Source organism: Rhinatrema bivittatum, chromosome 6 (genome assembly GCF_901001135.1).
Source record: "Rhinatrema bivittatum chromosome 6, aRhiBiv1.1, whole genome shotgun sequence".
Taxonomy (NCBI): Eukaryota; Metazoa; Chordata; class Amphibia; order Gymnophiona; family Rhinatrematidae; genus Rhinatrema; species Rhinatrema bivittatum.
Genome location: NC_042620.1, coordinates 197,518,056 through 197,539,133, shown reverse-complemented (window position 1 = coordinate 197,539,133; position 21,078 = coordinate 197,518,056). Strand labels below are relative to the sequence as shown.

The following is a 21,078-nucleotide window of genomic DNA, read 5'->3' as shown; positions in this document are numbered from 1 at the left end:
AACTGCATTTTTTTTCCCTATAGTCATAGAATAGGAAGAAACCCTTAGTCTGAACCCAAGTAACATTTTAAACTTTTCTTTCTGCTTGAACCGAAATATTGGTAGTACTTTCCTCGGGGCTTAAACACATGTCCAAGAACTCTCATTTAAATACCTAAATCAGACGCTCCCTTTGATCACTACTTCCCATGGTGTCTTAACATCATAAAATTGTGACAATGTTGCACAATCACCACACCAGGTAAAGTCAGTTATTGAAATAAAGCATCCATCACAATACCACGATCGTCATAAGATAGCACCCACGCAATCAAACTAACCAACAGTATATAAAAAAAAAAAAATCTCAACCTTATTACCTATTTGACTTAATCAGCTGAGGTAGTACATAAATTCAGTTTAGCATGGTAACAGCAGCTTAGTTGAATACAAAAAACACAAACCGTATTCAGATCACCAGAATTTATCAATGTAAGAAATTACTCTAACACACAGGTGGGCAAACTAAGGCATGTGACAGTGATTCAGATCACGGGCCCTGAGGCAAGAACATGTAATACATAAGAACATAAGAAATTATACATAAAACATGTAATACATAAGAACATAAGAGATCGGGCCTTCTCAACAGTTGGCCCCCTTCTGTGGAACTCCATCCCTCCGGACCTTAGACAGGAGCCCAGCCTCCCAACCTTCAGGAAGAGACTTAAGACCTGGCTGTTTAAAAAAGTATTCCCGGACACCGATTAATTCTATTCAGCCAGATCTACCACTTACTCATGTAAATATGTTTCTGCTAATGTAAATACCTTCATCTAATGTTATACGCTCCTTTTCTTCTCTTCTCCCAGTTCTATTACCTTGTTATTTGTAACTGCTTCCTTCCACACCAATAGGTTACTCAATTGTTCATTGTACACCCCTGTTATATGTAAACCGGCATGATGTGTTTGTAACATGAATGCCGGTATATAAAAATTTTAAATAAATAAATAAATAAAATTGCCATGCTGGGTCAGACCAAGGGTCCATCAAGCCCAGCATCCTGTTTCCAACAGAGGCCAAATCAGGCCACAAGAACCTGGCAAGTACCCAAACACTAAGAAGATCCCATGCTACTGATGCAATTAATAGCAGTGGCTATTCCCTAAGTAAACTTGATTAATAGCAGTTAATGGACTTCTCCAAGAACTTATCCAAATCTTTTTTGAACCCAGCTACAATAACCGCACTAACGCATCAGACTTCTTCCCATGCTCCTCTGATTTCCAGAGGAAACCCCTGCCCCCACCTAGCCTGGGCCCCTAATGTGGTTCTCAGGCCAAAAGTTTGCCCAATTTTTGCTATAAATTAAATCATAGACTTTTTAAAACGGAGTCTGATTGCGTTATCTTGTTACTTTGCATGGTCCTACCACTATATGATTTTATCTCTGTGGTGGGGAAGCGACTGTATATCATACATTCTGCTCCTGTTTTGTGGTCTTATATATGTATCTGTATGAAAAACCAATAAAAAGATATAACATAAAAAAAACGGAGTCTGATTAAATAACACAGATCAACCTCATTTGCTCAAAAAAAAAAATTCTTAGAAAAAGGAGATCCTAAACACTAAGCTCTTGTTTCATTACATTTAAACCAAATTCCCATGCTCATGTCCTGACCATGATGCTCCTAAACTGGTCTCCTGTGCTGGCACCCAGTCCTTATGTTCAGGCTCATCCAGTGAAACTGATTGAGTTTGCTACATGATGACTATTTCAAGATGAAGGTGAGCAGAAATATCTCCTTCACTTCTATGGGATGCATTGGCTTTAACGCCACTCCTGTACAGCCAGTGTTTTGTGTCAGCCATCAGAACCCACAATTAGAAAAGGCAACAATCTGAGAGTTAGGAAAACTCCTGGGAAGAGAGCTCTAATTCTGCTTTCCCGCTCATTCTGTGTCCTTGGGCAACTCACTTTGGTTATGTACACTTATTTACCCAGCTATAATGAGATATACAAATAAGTAGTATTCTTTCTCCTCTCACCTGCCATAAAGAACACGTACCAAAACTGGCAGACAGACCATTCCCCCCCCCCCCCCCAAAGGAACTGGATATGTGCTTCTCAAGCATCACATTATAAAGTATGCTCTTTTCCTCCTTGAAAAAGCAATAAAAACAGAAATAAACCCCTCCTTTGCAAATTTTAGTGTGCTATGTTTTAGTGGTTCTCACTTGCTGAGGACTCTTGGTAAACAGATTAAAATACTACTTGAATAAGACCAACAGAGAATGACACAAGGGTCAGAAAACAGCAAGGCGCCAAGACCCGCCCCTTTCAAAGAAAGCCACAAACCCACCAAGAATAATGTTACATTTCCAAACAGCACAGGGCTTAGAGTACCTCTCTTGTACCAATTAAAAGAATTACTTAAGTAGTTAAAAAGGAAAATTGGTTCTTACCTGCTAATTTTCATTCCTGTAGTACCAAGGATCAGTCCAGACAGCTGGGTTGTGTCTCCCTTTCAGCAGATGGAGTCAGAGATAAAAGCTGACAGGCACCCCCTCTTAACCTGGTGTGCCACCTGCGATTCTTCAGTATAATCCATACCATGGCAGAATGAGACATATAATTTATTTATTTATTTTGATTTTTTTCTATACCGATGTTCCTGTATATAATACATATCGCACCGGTTTACATGGAACTGAACTGTCGCCTCAGGAGCGGAATACATTATAACATGTTGACATAGAACTTAAGGGAGAACATTCATGAACAAGGTAAACTGAGGCAGGGTGCAAAAAAACTATGTACATATGTATGTACTATGTAATAACCTCAAACATAAGAACCAACGGCTATATCAAACTTGCTATTGAGAAAATTGCATAACTTATGTACATGGAGGGAGTACTTCCATATGCAACTTCAATGCTGTCCACTTGAAAATATTCTGCAGTATAGAAAGAACGAAATTGAACAGACTCTCCAGGCTCTATGGGCGGGCGTCTGGACTGATCCTTGGTACTACAGGAACGAAAATTAGCAGGTGAAAACCAATTTTCCTTTCCCTGTATGTACCAGGATCGGTCCAGACCGCTGGGATGTACCCAAGCTGCCCTAAATGGGGTGGGACCTGGAGAGTCCCGCTTGAAGAACACTAATGCCAAAGCAGTCGCCATCCGGAGCACAGACATCCAAACGGTAATGCTTAGCAAAAGCGTGTAAAGATTTCCAGTAGCCACTCTGCAAATTTCCTGTGGCGAAACAAACTTGACTCTCCGCCCAAGACGCCGCCTGAGATCTGATTGCATGTGCTTTCAAACCATCCGGTACTGTACGCCCAAGACATATATATGTCGACATTAAGGCTTCCTTCAACCATCGGGCAATAGTGGCTTTAGTTGCCTTATGTCCTTTCTTAGGACCACTCCATAAGACAAACAGATGGGTCAGATAAGCGAAAAGCATTGGTTACCTCCAAATAGCGAAGCAGAATCCGCCGCACCATCCAATCTCCGCAAGTCGTGAGCCTGAGGAGAATTCCGATCCAAACCCATGAAAACCGGCAACTCCACGTTCTGATTCAAGTGAAAAGCAGATACAACCTTTGGTAAAAAAGAGGGCACCGGGGGTGGAGTCAAGATGGCGGCAGGACCCTAGCACTGCTTCGCTCGAGGTCCGCGTTTCCTTAAAAATTTTCCTCTTTGCGATTCAATATGCCGGCGAAAAGGAAGGGGGAAGACTAAGATCTATCCCTCGGTACCCCCGACTCCTACCGGGCAGCAAACTATTCTGCAGTGCTTGGAGACGGCTACAATGAAGGGGCCAGGAGCTCCGGCTGTCGAAGGAAGCGGAGGAGAGTTACCTTCAACCTCGGAAGAAGTCTCTCTGAGCCCGGGCATCAGACCTCCACCGCAGGAGCGAGAACACCAGCAGAAGCCGACCAACCAGAGCCACGGAACGGTTGTTACTGGTTTGGTGCCCGAGGGGGCGACTGCCGGGAGTGCACTCGCTCCAGAGACGCTGGAACTCTCAACCGGAGAGACGGATAGAATCCCAGTTGAGGAAACAACTGCTACTGGAGGCGAAGGTGAGACGCCGAATATTCTTCAGCCAGCCTTTTTACTATGATTTCAAAACCAAAGATAATAACCCTTGAGTCTATTTGGGACCTATTAAAAGATATGGGTAATGTTGTGAATGACTGTTCAAGAAAGATAAAGTTATCTCAACAAATGGACATGATTTCAAAAAATAACAAAGAACAAATTAAAGAAAATCAGGAAAAATTCCAAAAAAAGGAAGAAGATTTAAAGGTAATTAAAGGTGTGCAGAGTTCCCTCATCCAGGATGGCGACATCCTGAGTAGGAGGGTCGAATATGTGGAGAACAGACTAAGACACTTGAATTTGCGCTTTTTAAGCTTTCCCAAAGTGGTGGGGGAATTACCTATTATTACACTGAGGAGATATCTCCTGGAAATATTAGAATATTCCTCTGACCAAACCCCACCCATGGACAAAGTTTATTTTCTACCATCGGGCGCAAAGCCTCAAATCCAAATTCAACCTATGGATTTTGAGAACCTTACAGATTACCTAGAATCATCTCACTACGAAATTGTAGAAAGAGCTACATTATTGGTTACTTTTTTGACTGAATCTGATCTGAGTGCAGTCATGAAGAAGTATTTTAGAAAAGCAAATTGCCCCTTCATGGGGCAACCAATTAGGATATTTCCTGATTTATCTAAGATTACACAGACAAGAAGAAAAGGCTTTTTAGCCTTAAGACAAGATACTTTGAATCTTGGGGCTTCTTTCTATTTAAGATACCCTGCAAAATGTTTAGTGAAATTAAGAGGAGATAATTTTGTGTTTACAGCACCTGAACAGTTGAGAAATTTTGTAGACTCAAGGAAAATGGGAACAGCAACTGGAATCGTAGACTGACTTATTAAGGGAATGTAGCTGTACCTGCTAGGTCGTTTCCTGTATTTTTTGTGTTTTCTTCTTATCTCTCCTTGATATTCTCCACCCCCAGGGCTTGGGGGTCTAACAGATACTAGGATGAAAGTCATTGTGTTTCTTTATTGAAAAAATTTGAAATGTGTTTGTTTTCCTGAAATTGTATCATGTTACTTAAGCAAGGTGTATCTTTGTGAAAAGTTTTGAAATTCAATAAAATATAAATTAAAAAAAAAAAAAAAAGAAAAGAGGGCACCGTTCGAAAGGATACACCTGAATACAAAATGCGGAGAAAAGGTTCCCTACAGGACAACGCTTGAAGCTCAGATATTCGCCTCGCGTAAGTGATAGCCACCAGTAAAATCGCCTTAAGTGTCAAGTCTTTCAAAGTGGCCTGTTTGAGAGGCTCAAACAGAAGGCCGCACAATCCACGGAGAACTAGATTCAAACTCCAAGAAGAACACACTGGACAAACTGGAGGGTTCAAATGTTTGGCACCCTTCAGGAAACACGCCACATCCGAATGAGCCGCAAGGGATGTCCTGTCATTTTTTTCCCGCAAACATCCCAGGGTTGCTACCTGAACCCTGAGAGAACTACATGTCAAGCCTTCCTGTAAGAACGCCAGGATCTGAACAATGGAGGCGCGACACGGGGACACATTCAACCCGCTATATCAGGAATCGAAAACCTTCCAGTCTTGAACATATGTGAGCGAAGTAGACGTCTTTTGCGCCTGTAGGAGGGTGGAAATAACCGAATCAGCATAACCTTTCTTCCTTAACTGCCTCCTCTCATAGGCCAGGCCGCTAGACAAAAGCGATCCACTTGATCGAAAAATATTGGACCTCATCGAAGAAGATTCAGTAGATGACCGAGCCGAATAGGACCATCCACCGCTAAGTTGATCAGATCTGCGAACAACGGCTTCCAGGGCCACAAGAATGACTGACCCTGCTTGGGCCTCTATCCTTCGTAAGACTTTGCCCACCAACGGCCAGGGAGGAAAGACATAAAGCAGAATATCACGAGGCCACGGGAGGACCAGAGCGTCGACACCTTCTGCCCTGTGTTCCCTCCTGCAACTGAAGAAATGAGCCACCTCCGCATTTCTCTAAATCACCATCAAGTCCAGGCGAGGGACCCCCCCCCCCACCACCGGGTTAAGAGATGCATCGCCTGCTCAGATAGTTCCCACTCTCCAGGATCTAGATGCTGGTGACTGAGAAAATCCACCTGAACATTGTCGACCCTGGCTATGAGAGAGGCTGCCAGGTGGACCAAATGGTTCTTCGCCTAGACCATTAGTCGGTCGGCCTCCAAGGCCACTGGACGACTCCTTGTTCCCCCTTGACGATTGATGTAAGCCACTAATGTAGCGTTGTAGGACAATACTCGGACTGATCAATGGTTCACCAGGGGGAGGAAACTGCGCAACGCCAGACATACTGCTCTGGTTTCCAAGCGGTTTATGGACTATTTCCACTGCTGACCTGTCCATCGAGCGTGTGCTGCCTGCGATTGACAAACCTCCCCCCAGCCGGAGAGGCTGGTGTCTGTCATCACGATCGCCCACTGAGGCTCCTCCAGGTCCATGCCGCACTGTACATGGGCCGGAATCAACCACCAATAGAGGCTGGACCTGGCGGGTTCCAAGAGCGGCAGTTGGATCTGGAACTCTTCCAACTTGGGTCCCAACGAGAAAGTAACGCCCTCTGCAAGGGTTTCATATGAGTAAAGGCCCAAGGTACTAACTCCAGAGTAGACGCCATAGAACCAAGCACCTGCAAGTAATCCCAAACCCGGGGAAATGGTAGAGACAACAGCTGCCAGATCTGCGCAGTTAACTTGTCGCTTCGTTCTGCGTGAGAAAGACTTTGCCAACCGATGTGTCGAACCAAGCGCCTAAGAGCTCAGCACCTGGGATGGGACTAACTGGCTCTTGGCAAAATTGACGACCGAACCGAGGGATCGGAGTCGGTCCATTACTGACTGAACCGCTATCTTGCAAAGCTCCACAGACTTTGCACGGATGAGCCAATCGTCCAGGTAGGGATGAACGAAAATCCCCTCCCGCCTGAGAACCGCTGCTACCACCACCATTACCTTGTTGAAGACGCAGGGAGCCATCGCCAATCCGAACGGGAGTGCTTGAAACTGATAATGCTTGCCCAAAATCATGAACCTGAGAAACCGCTGATACTGCTCGCAGATCCCTGTGGAGATACGCTTCCGTCAGGTCTAAAGAGGCCAATTATTCGCCGGAGTGGACGGCCACAATGACTGAGCGGAGAATTTCCATGCGAAAGCAGGGGACCCAAAGCATCTTGTTCACTTTCTTGAGATCCAGGATCAGGCGGAAGGAGCTTTCCTTCTTAGGAACCACAAAATATATGGAGTATCTGCCGGTCCTGTACTCCTCCGGTGGGATCTCCGGTGGCTCCCAGGGCTTTCATCCTGTCCAAGGTTTGAGTTACCGTTGTCCATTTCGCGCAGGACCCGCATGGCAACATCAAAAACAGTTCCCGCAACGGGTGTGCAAAATCCAAAGCGTAGCCATGTTCAATGATACTAAGAACCCATTGGTCTGACGTAATCTTGACCCACTCCTCGAAGAATAGAGACAGGCGGCCGCCTATCACTGGGACAGAGGGGTGGGCCAGGACACCTTCATTAGGAGGACTTGACCCCGGAATACCCCCGAGGACCCCCATCGCGGAGAGGCCTGCGACCAGAAAAGGAATTATTCCAAGCCTGAGACCTCGTCGACGGCTGACGTGGAGTAAAGGTCTGAGCCCTGACCTGCCGAAACCTGCGCTGGCCGGAACAGAGGGCAAGCCGAAGCAAAAGTCCTGGAGGTTCTAGGCTTATCCTCCAGCAACTTGTACACCTTATTTTCCCCTAGATATTTGATAAGAGCTTCCAGATCATCCCCAAACAAGAACTTCTCTTTGAAGGGAAGTTTGTCCAACTGGGCTTTAGAGGAAACATCGGCCGACCAGTTGCAGAGCCACAGAAGTCTTCGAGCCACAGAAGTCTTCAAGCCGAGACCGCCGAAGCCATTGTGCGTGAGGAGGCCCGGAGAAGATCATATAAGGCATCCACAGTGTAAGCAACAGCCGCCTCCACTCGATCTGCCTGCTCCACTTCCACCAGAGGAAATTCTTGCGCGGTGAGCAACTGTTGCACCCAACGAAGGGTCACCCTTTACATGAGGCTACTGCATACCGCCTCCCGAATGCAAAGCACAGAGATCTCAAAGATCCGCTTAAGAAAAACCTCCAGCTTCCGATCCTTAAGAGCGGCAGCCCCTACCAACAGAATGGTCGTCCGCTTAGTGATAGCTGAGATGGCCGCGTCCACTTTAGGAACCTTAAGGACAGCCAAGGATTCGTCCAGCAGCGGATAGAGCTTTTCCATAGCCCTCCCAACCCGAAGGCTGGCCTCGGGCACCTCCCACTCTCGGGTCTTGAGGTGAAGTAGCATCGGGTGAAAAGGAAAGGCTTTAGGAGGGGCCTGAAGTCCCGAGAGAAAGCAAATGTTGCTTACCTGTAACAGGTGTTCTCACAGGACAGCAGGATGTTAGTCCTCATGAAACCCGCCCGCCGCCCCGTGGTGTTGTGTTCGTTACATTTTCTTATTTTATTTTTCGGCACTGCCTGTAGCTTTTAAACAAGACTGAAGGGGGACCCCTGCTGGCTGCATGGTTAATGCTATGCTGGGCATGCCCAGAAGGGGCCAGTCAAAGTTCTGGAAACTTTGACAAAAGTGTTCCGTGATTGGGCTCCATCCTATGATGTCACCCATATGTGAGGACTACCATCCTGCTTGTCCTGTGAGAACGGGGAGCCTCAATATCAAGCTCCGCCAGAACATGAGGGATTAAGTGATCAAACTCCTCCCTCCGAAATATTATGAGGACCCGCGGATCATCCCCCTCAATTGAGCTGGACTCATCAAAATCCCTGTCCATATCCGCGTGGAGGGGGGTCCTGCGATGGGGGATCCGGTGGATCGGAAGCTGGGATCCCAGAGTGGTTCAAATTCGCATGGCCCGTCCTCCCACTGGAGGAATTGGAACCATCAGAAAGCCTAGCCACCTTTGCAGGCGGAAGCTCCTCAGCCTGCAACTCAGTCTCGGCCTCCAAGAAAGCCTTGTACATCAAAAGCACAAATTTGGAAGAAAAAGGAAGCTGCCCCTTTAAGGCCCCCCCCCCCAGAAAGGGGTCCAATCTTGGAGAGGAAGCAGGCACTGGATTCTGCAGCCTGACAGGGGCTCAAAGTCGGTGGGGAAAGCGGGGCAGGGATCTCCCCTCCCCCCTGCATCCAGCCCCACACTGGAGCGTGGGGGAGGCAAAATGGCTGCCGTTCCCACACTAGATGCGGGCGGGGCAGGCAAAGGCTGGCAAGAGCACGAATTCCTCCCTGTCCCTCGGGAGCTCACTGAAAACGGCCCACTGCTGCTCCCCGATGGTCCTTCACCTCCCAGGAGGCATGGTGCACAAATGCCATTGAGGGAGAGCCGCGCCACCGGCTCCCCACAAGCTGAACACACAGAACCCCAAGGCATACCAGCAGTAAGGGAGCGAGCACGGGACTGACAAAAATCGGCGAAATCACCCCTCCGGAGCCCCGGGAGCCTGTACGCACAGTAGCAAACTATATTCGGAGGAAAAACTTCCCCAGGACCTCAAATGCATCACAGGCAGACCCCCGAGGAATTTTGCCATCTCAGGGTGCAAGGGGGAGGGACCGGCCCACTGGTAAATCTCCCTACTTACCAGTGGAAAAAGTGGCTTCAGGTAAGACAGCTAGCGGGGCATCCAACCCCAGCCGTGCCTCAACCAAGGCAGCACCTCGGAGGACTTGCTCACCTCCAGAAAAAAAACTAACTACTTAATCCTTTCTTTTTTTTTTTTTTTTTAATAGCTTGATTTAGCCACTGGCAGAACACTGAAGGCTGAACACCTCCTGCCTAAACAAACTCCTTTAGTTCTTTTAGATTTTTTTTTTTTTTTTTAATAGGATCAGGACCGCAGGTTCTGTCACCCTCATCTGCTGGAGTCAGAGAAATACTGGAGGATCGCAGGTGGCACACCAGGTTAAGAGTAATAAGTACATTGATGCAGTTCTCTTCTATAGAACTAGAAGGAACTGAAGCTATGTTTGTGCTAGAATGGCAATAACAATGCTGCCACAAACTGTGGTTTATGTGAAAATGAACACTCTCTGCTGCCCTGGAAGGGCAAGCAAGCTCGAGTTCCTTCAGCCTGGATACCATACCTGGCTTTTACCCTCCATAATTTCTTTCAGACGCTTCAAGACGGTGCTAATGCTCCTCAGCTGAACAGCTGTCCGAGGGTCATGACCTCCTAGAGGAGGATCTGCTTTCTGTCGGTTTTCTGGTTGGGTTGGGAGGTGGGGAGAGAAAGACAAAAAAATGAGTGAAATACAAAATTGGAAGCCACTAATGAAGAAAAGGGACACTGAAAGTTTCGGACCCTTTTTTATTCTATCCCCAATGCTATCTGAATGCTTTTCTGGTATTAAGAACAAGAAAATGCCAACCCCTTGACTTGTGCAACAATACCCTCTGAAGATGGTGTGCTCAGGCCAGGAAGGGCGCGAGGTGGCAACAGCTTCAGAGGCAGCTCCTACCAGCTATGAGCGGTGAAGAGGGCCACCTGGCAGGTGACACCACCCTAGCTCTAAAGAAAAATCAACAAATCACGAAAAAGAAAAGTGGCAAAACTGATTTCTGTTTAGAGCGAGGTCTACAGACTACAAACCAAAGTACCACCCACACTCTATCTAATCACTGCCAGCTACAGTTTGCCAACAGAAACTGTTGTGAAGCAACCTAGTAAAATCAGGGACTTTTACGCATACCCCAATTTCCCCAGACCTGTAAAACGAAAGTGGAATACCCAACTGCACATATAGTATCAGAAATAATATCTGTATGAGCAGTTCTGGCAGCTGAATAGATGCTAGAGAAAACGCAACAGGTTGTGATAAAGGATCAACCAAAAAGTTTTGTAGTCTAGAAAGCTCTTGTACTACAACAAAAAGCTCTAGAGATTTTGGTAAAAAAAAAACAACCCAAAAACACATGTATACAATACAGAAGTGTATACGCATACATGTGATCTTCATATGGAACAATATATATATATATATTTTTTTTTAATTTAGACATTTTATATACCACTGTTCCATATGAAGATCACATGCATGGGTATACACTTCTGTATTGTATGCATACATATAGTACATATCCACACAGAGATCATACCCAATTTGCACAGTTTTGAAATGGCCTGTCTTGTCCAAGGATTTAATTTCTACATTCTATAAAAAAAAAAAAAAAAAAGAAAAACCTGTTCATGGAAAATCAACTGCTGAAACGTACTGTGGGATTTTTGCCCAAAACATGCAAAAAATTCAGAATCTGGCAAAGGTTCCCCAATGCTCATTGTACATGTTTTGTATTAGACCTTTTATTTTCTATGGATTCCCCACCTGCCATTTCCCACTTCTCCAAGCTGCAGTTCAGTGCTGTGGACTGACATATGGAGACTGCATTCACAGCACCTAAGAGGGAAGATTCTCAGCCATCTTTGGAAAAAAGCTGTACCTTTTCAAACATGTGCAAGCAAACTGCTTTGCAGGCATCAAATTTTTTGTGTGGGATTTAAATCTCGTTCATGGTATTTTTTTTTTTTTTTTAACTATTTAAACAGCTTTTAGGCTTAACAAATAATACCAGTAGCAGACAAGATTCTTTGACATTTCGAAAAAAAAAAAAACAGGCATGAAAGTAATCCACACACAAACAAGAATTGCAGTATTGGTTAAATAGCAAGAACCCGTAAGTGTTCACAATATTCCACATATGGCCCCCATAGGTGCAGAAACAGAGTGAGCATTCAAGGGATCAAAATTAAACGTTCAATATCAGCAACGTCCTTGACTTGGGCATGCCAATAATCTAAATTTAGATTGGCTTTCCAAAATTTAGCAATTGTGAATCGAGCAGCTAACAGCAACTGTCCGACCGACCTACTCTTTACCGGTATTGAAGAGCCAATCCACCTCCCCAGGAGTCTGAGACCAGGCCCGATAAAAAAAAAAAAAAGATAGCCTAAAATATCAGCCACAACCCGAGTGACCTGAGACCAGAAAAACTGGACACTTTGACAGCCTCATCACGTGTCAAAAGGTGCCAATCTCTCCACATCCCTGCCAACATAAGTTACTAGCATCAGGATATATTTTTGAGTAAAATAAGGGCATCTGGTAAACATTAGGGCAACCTTTTTTATGCAAATTGAAACATGATGGACAGAGGTCCAAATACCCTTCCAATCCCTACTGGTCAAAGCCATGTCAAAGTCAGCATTCCTGGTTCATGGTATTTTACCAAGCAGACAGTATAACATATACCGTATTTTTTGCTCCATAAGACGCACTTTTTTTCCCCCAAAAGTGGGGGGAAATGTCTGCGCGTCTTATGGAGCAAATAGTAAAAAAAAAAAAAAAAAAACCCAAAACCTACAACCAATGTTATTTTGTCCCCATTCCCCATCCCATTAAATTTAACTAACTACAACCCCCACCCTCCTGACACCCCCCCCCCCCCCACCAGACTTGCCAAAAGTCCCTGGTGGTCCAGCGGGGCTCTGGAGCGATCTCCTGCACTCGGGCCGTCGGCTGCCAGTATTCAAAATAGCGCCGATAGCCTTTGCACTTACTATGTCACAGGGGCTACCGGTGCCATTGGTCGGCCCCTGTCACATGGTAGGAGCAATGGACGGCCGGCGCCATATTGTGCTCCTCCCATGTGACAGGGGCCGACCAATGGCACCGGTAGCCCCTGTGACATAGTAAGTGCAAAGGCTATCAGCGCCATTTTGAATACTGGCAGCAGACGGCCCGAGTGCAGGAGATCGCTCCAGACCCCCGCTGGACCACCAGGGACTTTTGGTAAGTCTGGGGGGGGGGGGGGGAATCGAGAGGGTGGGGGATTGTAGTTAATTAAATTTAAAGGGTTGGGATGGGGACAAAATAAACATTTTATGCCCTACCCTAATTTGCTCCATAAGATGCACAGATGCCCAGGAACAGAGCCGGTTTAGCACACCATTTATTTATTTATTTATTTATTTTAATTTTCCCGCTCTGAATCCTAGGTGCATCTTATGGAGCGAAAAATACGGTACTTAATTGGTGAGTTTATGCCAGGCTAAAAACAAATTTCTGATAACATCTACCATTGCTTTAATACTGAGACTGTAGCAGTATCCACAACACTTTCCACCTCTGTGACACCCCTTGCCCTTTTGTGGCTTTGTTGTACCTGAGAGTGTGGAGTGTCGCTGGTGTTCCCCTGCGAGTTGCTTTTTGTATGGAATGGGAGATCTCACCGACTGTGACCTGGCCAGAGGCTGAGGACTGGGCCAGTTTCCTCTCAGGATTGCTGGGTCCCCCTGCCCCGACTCCGTTCTGTCCACAGAGGCTGTGGGCCGGCCATCATCTAAAATATATTAGGAAGATAATAGACATTGTGGTTTGAAGGAAAAGAAAAAAAGGCAAGAGCTTCTAGCAGAAGTATAGGTCTATTTCCATGAACCAACATGTATTCTTTCAAACCTTTTTTTCTTTATCTTGTATGCAGTCACTAAGAGGCTCTTGCTGTTGGGGTTTGATGAGAAGCCTCCTTCCAATCATGGACTCAGAAAATGCACAAGGCACAAATCAGGAGCATGACTATAATGACTCTCCCAATTACACACCTACATCCAACAAGTGTTAGGAAAGTTTTCACCATAAATTAACTTATTTCAATGCAAAACTTGCTCCCTGTTTTGTAGGCAAGTTACCCAATATTAATGTCAATAATATTAAAGCTATAGCAGGAGAGACTGGACATGTGGTGGATCAATGAGTGCTGTGGACTGGCATATGGAGACTGCATTCACAGCTCTCAAGAGGGAAGGTTCTCAGCCATCACTCCATGTAAACACCCAAGATCCATGGTTTGTGGCCCCTGGCCAAGAACTCTCACTGCAATGGCTGGCCAGAGTTGAAAAGGAGCAGGAGGAATATAAAAATAAGATAAAAATTCCCCACAACAGTTGCAAATGAAGGTTCACTGTAATATAACCCAATAGAGGTTAATTCTGATTGAGCTGGATGCCCAAAGAAGCAGGAGTTAACTGCAAGGGATGGGAGCGTGAAAGTTATAAGACAAAAATTTTATCAAAAATATAGTGTGTAACAGCTTAAAAAAGTCAAGCCAGTCTGAGGTCCCTGTCAATTATGGCTGCAGAAAAAGGTTATATGATAAGCTCTATCTAGCCTGACCAATGTTCTTTCCTGTTGCAATATCATAGACAAAACAAGAAATGGTAGACAGTATGTAAATAAAAGTAAAATAGTTCTTACCTATTAATTTTCTTTACTCAAGTCCTGCTAGACCAGTCCATTACGCTTGGGATAACCCTGTTCCTCAGCTGCAGGAGACAGAGAACCCACTCTTTTTCCATTACCTCACTTTGGTCATTAAAGGAGAATGGTTGCAGACCCTTGTCAATAGCCACCTGCCAATGGACCACTTTCTTTTTGCCCTCTATTTCTTTTAATTTTCTCTTTTTCAAAAATTATCTTTAAATTCATTCCCTTTCTCAGGAAAGGAATGCAGTGAAGTGGATACCTTGAGCATTTCTGCTTATGGCTCCTGTATTCCTGGGTGGGGCCTAGACTGGACTATCAGGACTCAAGGAAAGAAAGTTATCAGTTAAGAGAAAATTTTACCTTCCTTTTCATCTGCTAGACCAGTCTATTACACTTGGCAGATTCAAAAGCTACCCTCCCTAGGTTGGGTGGGTGGAAGACAGGGCTGCCTTAAAAACCAAGAGCCCAAAGGCAGTGTCTTCCTTCACCTATACGTCCAGCCTACAGTGTTTGGAAAACGAGTGTAGGGACGACCATATGGAAGTCCAGCAGATTTCTCCTAGGGTTACCAACAATGCTTCTGCCCAGGAAGACGCGTGTGCTCTCGCAGGGGGTGCATGAAGCTCCTCTGGTGCTGGTCTGCCATTTAGTATATATTCCAAAGAGAGGACCCTCCTTGATCCATCTCACTATCATGGCCTTGGAAGTGACTTCTCTTCATAATCCATCGAATAGCATGAAAAAAACTTAAAAGCATGTATCATTTATAAGTATCTTAATATCATGATGTAAATATCTAGTAGGTAAGGGCTGTCATCTTTCCCCCTATGTTCCTTCTTCTTGAATGCTGGCAGACAACACCCGGAGTGAGGTCTGAAGGAGACTGAGTGAGGCGAGATCACTAAGTAAGATTCCCTGCATGAAAGGGCCTGCAACTCCAAAATGTACCTGGCAGAACAGATCACTACAGAAAAGTAGTTTTTAACATGAGATCCTTGATGGATGCTTGCCTCAAGAGTTCAAAGGGTGCTCCTATTAAGGCTTTAAGGACCAGGTTAAGATCCCACCGAGGAAAAAAAAATCGGTCTGAAAAGTAGCCAAATACATGTCGCCTCTTGCAGAAAGTCCACCACATGCAGGTGTGCCTCCTGGACCCCCTTAATACACCCCTTGTAGCAGGATATGGCTGCTACCTGCACCCTTAATGAACTGAGTGCTAGGCCTTTGTCTATACTAGGGATAACCAACTCCAGTCCTCGAGAGCCATAGACAAGCCGGTTTTCTGGATATCCACAATGAATATACATGAGAGATTTGCAAACACTGACTCCACTGTATGCAAATCTCTCTTGCATACTCATAGGAAAATTGGTTCTTACCTGCTAATTTTCGTTCCTGTAGTTCCAAGGATCAGTCCAGACTGCTGGGGTTATGCCTCCCTTCCAGCAGATGGAGTCAGAGAAAAGCTGAAAAGCACCCCCATATAACCCAGTGTGCCACCTGCGATCCTTCAGTATAATCAATATCAAAGCAGAATGAAGTAAATTTAGCAACCAATGACTAGATCAACAAGAGGGTGTGCAACCCTATAGAGAGAAAAAAGGTTCTGCAAAGAGAATAAACAATCAGCTGAGCGGAATCTCCCGTCTAGCATCCCATGGGCAGGTGTCTGGACTGATCCTTGGTACTACAGGAACGAAAATTAACAGGTAAGAACCAATTTTCCTTTCCCTGAACATACCAGGATCAGTCCAGACTGCTGGGATGTACCCAAGCTGCCTTAAACGGGGTGGGATCCGGAGAGTCCCACTCAAAGCACGCTGCTGTCAAACAAATCCATATCCGGAGCCCGGACATCCAAATGGTAATGCTTAGCAAACGTGTGCAGGGACTTCCAAGTAGCTGCCCTGCAAATCTCTTGAGGTGACACACATTGGCTTTCAGCCCACGCGCCGCCTGCAACCTGATGGAATGAGCCTTAAGACCATCCGGTACTGGTCACCCATGACATATGTACGCCAAAGCAATGGTGTCCTTCAACCAGCGGGCAATAGTAGTCTTAGAAGCCTTACACCCTTTCTTAGAACCACTCCACAAGACAAAAAGATGATCCGACAATTGGAAAAAGCATTAGTCACCTCCAAGTTCCGCAGAAGAATCCTGCGAACGTCGAGTTTCCGCAAGTCCCGAGACTGAGGAGAGCTAGTATCCACCTCTGGAAAGGCTGGTAACTCCACTGTTTGGTTGACGTGAAATGCCGAAACCACCTTAGGTAGAAAAGAAGGTACCGTCCGGAGCAAAACCCCAGAATCCGTGATACGCAAGAAGGGCTCTCTGCAAGATAATGACTGAAGTTCCGAAACGTGTCTAGCCAAACTGATAGCTACTAGAAACACTGCCTTGAGCGTTAAATCCTTCAACATGGCTCGTTTAATAGGCTCGAAAGGAGAACCACAGAGCCCCCGAAGAACCAAATTCAAACTCAAAGAGGGACAAACTGACCTCACTGGCGGGTGTAAATGCTTGGCTCCCTTCAAAAAACGAACAACGTCCGGATGCCCTGCAATGGAAGCACCAACCACCTTACCTCTCAAGGAACCTAATGCCGCTACCTGGACTCAGAGAGCTATATGCCAGTCCTTTCTTCAAACCTTCCTGCAAGAACGCAGGAATATGAACGATAGTGGCCTTCCGTGGAGACACGTGCAACCCACTGCATCAGGAATCAAACACTTTCCAAACTCGAGAATAGGTGAGGGAAGTAGAAGTCTTTCGAGCAAGCAAAAGAGTGGTAATCACTGCCTCCGGATAACCTTTCTTTCTCAATTGTCTCCTCTCATAAGCCAAGCCACTAGACAAAAGCGATCCGCCTGAAGAAAAATACTGGACCCTGACGCAGAAGGCGTGGTAGATGACCCAGACGTAGGGGATCATCCACCGCTAGGTTGATTAGATCTGCAAACCACGGCCTTCGAGGCCACTCCGGAGCCACCAGAATGACCGGTCCTCGGTGGGATTCTATACGTCTTAGAACCTTCCCCACCAACGGCCAAGGGGGAAAACACATAGAGGAGAACATCTGGAGGCCATGGGAGGCTCCATGCTTCTGTCCGCGACTGAAGAAGCGAGCCGCCTTCGCGTTCAGTCGAGTCGCCATTAAGTCCAACCGGGGGGACCTCCACCGGCGTGTCACTAGCTACATCACCACCTCGGACAGTTCCCATTCTCTGAGATCTAGCCACTGCCGGCTGAGGAAGTCTGCCTGAACGTTGTCCACCCCGGCAATGTGTGATGCCGCTCTGCGTGTCAGATGGATTTCCACCCAAGCCATCAATTTGTCCGCTTCGGAGGCCACCAGCCGACTCTTTGTCCCCCCTTGCTGGTTTATGTATGCCACGGTGGTCGCATTGTCTGACAAGATCCTCACCGCCTGGCCTCTGACAAGCGGCAGAAAGTGTTGCAGCGCTAGGCATACTGCCCTGGTTTCCAAACGACTGATAGACCAACTGGCTTGCTGAAGGGTCCATTGACCCTGTGCTGAATGTGACTGACAGACTGCCCCCCAACCGGTCAAGCTGGCATCCGTCGTCACGATTATCCAATCGGGGATTGTCCAAGTCTATGCCCTGAAGCAAGTGATCCAGGACCAACCACCAATCCAGGCTGGACCTGGCCGGTTCCAGCAACGGCAAGGGCAGCTGGAACTCCTCCGACTTGGGGTCCCAACGGGAAAGCAAAGCCCTCTGCAAAGGTCTCATATGAGCAAAGGCCCACAGAACCAACTCCAGGGTAGACACCACAGAACCAAGAACCTGCAAATAATCCCATGCCGTGGGTAAAGGAAGGGCCAGCAGGTGCTGAATCTGGGATATTAACTTTTTCCCTCCCTCTGGGGAGGATGGAGCTTTGCCCACATTCGTGTCGAATCATATGCCCAGAAACTCCAGAACCTGGGACGGGACCAGCTGGCTCTTGGCGTAATTGACAATCCAACCGAGGGAATGCAGCCGTCGCAAAACCGACCATATCGCCTCTTTGCAAAGCTCCTCCGACTTTGCTCGGATGAGCCAGTTGTCCAGGTAGGGATGAACTAAAATGCTGTCCTATCGAAGGCTCGCCGCCACTACCACCATCACCTTGGTGAAGACTCGATGAGCCATTGCTAGCCCGAAAGGGAGGGCTCGGAATTGATAATGCCCCCCCAAAACCATGAACCTCAGGAACCGCTGATGGTGCTGTTGGATCCCTATGTGTAGGTAAGCTTCTGTCAGATCCAAAGAAGCCAAAAACTCGCCCTTGTGGATGGCTGCAATGACAGATCTCAACTTCTCCATCCGAAATCGAGGAACCCGCAACGCTCTGTTGACAGTCTTCAAATCCAATATCGGCCGGAATGATCCTTCCTTTTTGGGGACCACAAAGTAAATGAAATAAGGACCGATCCGATGCTCAGCCGGCGGAACAGAGACAATCGCTCCCAGCGCCTTCAACCGCGACAGAGTCTGAAGCACTACTTGCTGTTTTGCCTGCGACCTGCAGGGAGAGACTAGAAACAGATCCCAAAGTGGCCAAGCAAAATCCAAAGCATAACCGTAATTTATAATATCTAGCACCCATTGATCAGAGGTGATCTTGACTCATTCCTCTCGAAACAGGGAGAGCCGCCCCCGATCTTAGGAATGGAGGAATGGGCGAGCGTACCTTCATTGGGGAGCTTTGCTAGCAGCGAAACTAGGAGAGCTCCTGGAGCACAGAGGCCATCTGCCATGAAAGGAATGTGCCCATGCCTGAGACCGGGACGAAGTTTGTCGAGGAGCAAAGGAAGAACCCCTGCCTGACCGAAAACGTCGCTGTCCCCGAAAACAGCCCCGGAACACACCGAAGGGACGAGACAGTCTGGGCTTGTCTTCTGGGAGCTTGTACACCTTGTTGTCCCCCAAGGCTTTAACAAGTTGCTCCAACTCGTCTCCAAACAAGAGCTTTCCCTTAAAAGGAAAGGAACGTAGTTGCGACTTAGAAGAAGCATCGGCAGACCAATTACGGAGCCACAATAGCCGCTTTGCGGACACAGCCGAGGACATGGTACGTGCAGAGGTGCAGAGAAGATCATACAGCACATCTGCTGTATAGGCCACTGCCGATTCCATATGGTTAGCCTGCTCAACCTCCTCAGGAGGAAGCTCCTGAGACGTGAGCATCTGCTGAATCCAGCGGAGGGTAGCTCTCTGCATAAGGCTGCTACAGATGGCAGCCCGCACACCCAAGGCAGAAACCTCAAAAATCCGCTTGAGTAAAACTTCCAATTTTCTGTCTTGCAGGTCCTTGAGAGCTGCCCCCCCCCCCGTGACAGGAATCGTGGTGTGCTTAGCTATGACCGTGACTGCCGAGTCCACCTTAGGAACTTTGAGGAGCTCTAAGGACTCGCTCAGGAGCAGATAAAGCTTTTCCATGGCTCTGCTAACTCGCAAGGAGGCCTCCGACACATCCCATTTCCGGGACACAATTTGGAAAAGCTTTGGATGAAAAGGAAAAGTCTGAGGCGGACCACGAAGTCCCGATAAAACAGAGTCTCCTGGAGAAGAATCCGTCGCCTGTTGCGGAGCTGGAATCTACAGCTCCTGAAGCACGTGAGAGATTAACAGGTCCAGTTCCTCTTTACGGGACAAACAGAGCACCTGTGGATCATCCCCCTCCAGCGGAGCGGCCCCATCTACATCAGTACCCCCATCCCCTAAGGAAGGGTCTGGGACCACGGGATCTGGAGGATAGGGGGGTATTGGGAGCCCTACATCTGGAACCAGACGGGGAAGGCGTAGACCAGCCCCTCTCTGTCCCTCAACCGGCCTAAAAACCTTAGCCGGAGGAGGGAGCTGCTCCTCCCAAGCACCTTCCGCTTCTAAATATACTTTATGTATCAGCAAAACAAACTGTGAAGAAAATGGGTGAGGTCGCTTTAAGGGCCCCCCCCATGGGAGGAGCGATCCTGAGGTAATGCTGAAGGAGGAACTTCGTCAGGCTGCAAAACCCGATGCCTTTGAGGACTGAGGGCGGAGAAAGCAGAGGGGTATCTCCTCCCTCCGATCCCTGAACATCGTGGTCAGACAAAATGGCCGCTGCTCCCGATGCGATCAGGGTCGGAGCAATGCCCTGTCCCCTGGCTGGCTGCCTGCCTGTTCCCTGAGCCGCGCGACTGCGGCACAGCCGGTTTTTGCCCCGAAATCGGCCGTGGTGAAAGGTCCCTCACCCCCAGGAATGCATTGGGAGCAGAGGCCTTCGCAGGAGACCCGGAGCGCCAGCTCCCCACAGGCTGCACAACGTGATCCACGCGGCTTAGCAAAAAGCGCACGAAAATGCAACCCAAATCAGGTGAAAAATTCACCCCTTCCGGAGGCCCGGGAGAAAATCGGCAGGCTGGGGCTGACTAGAAAAGGTAGAGAGCACTTAAAATTCTACCCGTCAATGGCTTAAAAACTGCTTTTATTATTTTATTTTTATTTTTTTTGTCAGCCACCAAGCAGGGGAATCACTTCCCTGCCGTCACTATACAGCACTAGCATCCACCAGAGGAATGAGCCGTCTCTGGAACTGTATAGGAGGGGAGAGAGACCGGCCCACCGGTAAACCTCCCCCTCTAAACTCACCAGGAAAGGGGCAAAACTC

General features: G+C 47.2%; 1 protein-coding gene across 7 annotated transcripts in view; it reads right to left on the bottom strand.

The window, feature by feature from the left end:
- PIKFYVE (phosphoinositide kinase, FYVE-type zinc finger containing) overlaps positions 1–21,078 on the bottom strand; it is a 404,626-nt gene that overhangs the window by 350,998 nt on the left and 32,550 nt on the right. For all 7 annotated transcript variants that reach the window (XM_029606384.1, XM_029606389.1, XM_029606390.1 and 4 more), the window contains 2 exons: positions 13,322–13,498; positions 10,246–10,364 (listed from right to left, as the gene is read on the bottom strand). In XM_029606384.1, the coding sequence (XP_029462244.1) occupies positions 10,246–10,364; positions 13,322–13,498 (296 nt within the window). The remainder of the gene's footprint in view (positions 1–10,245; positions 10,365–13,321; positions 13,499–21,078) is intronic.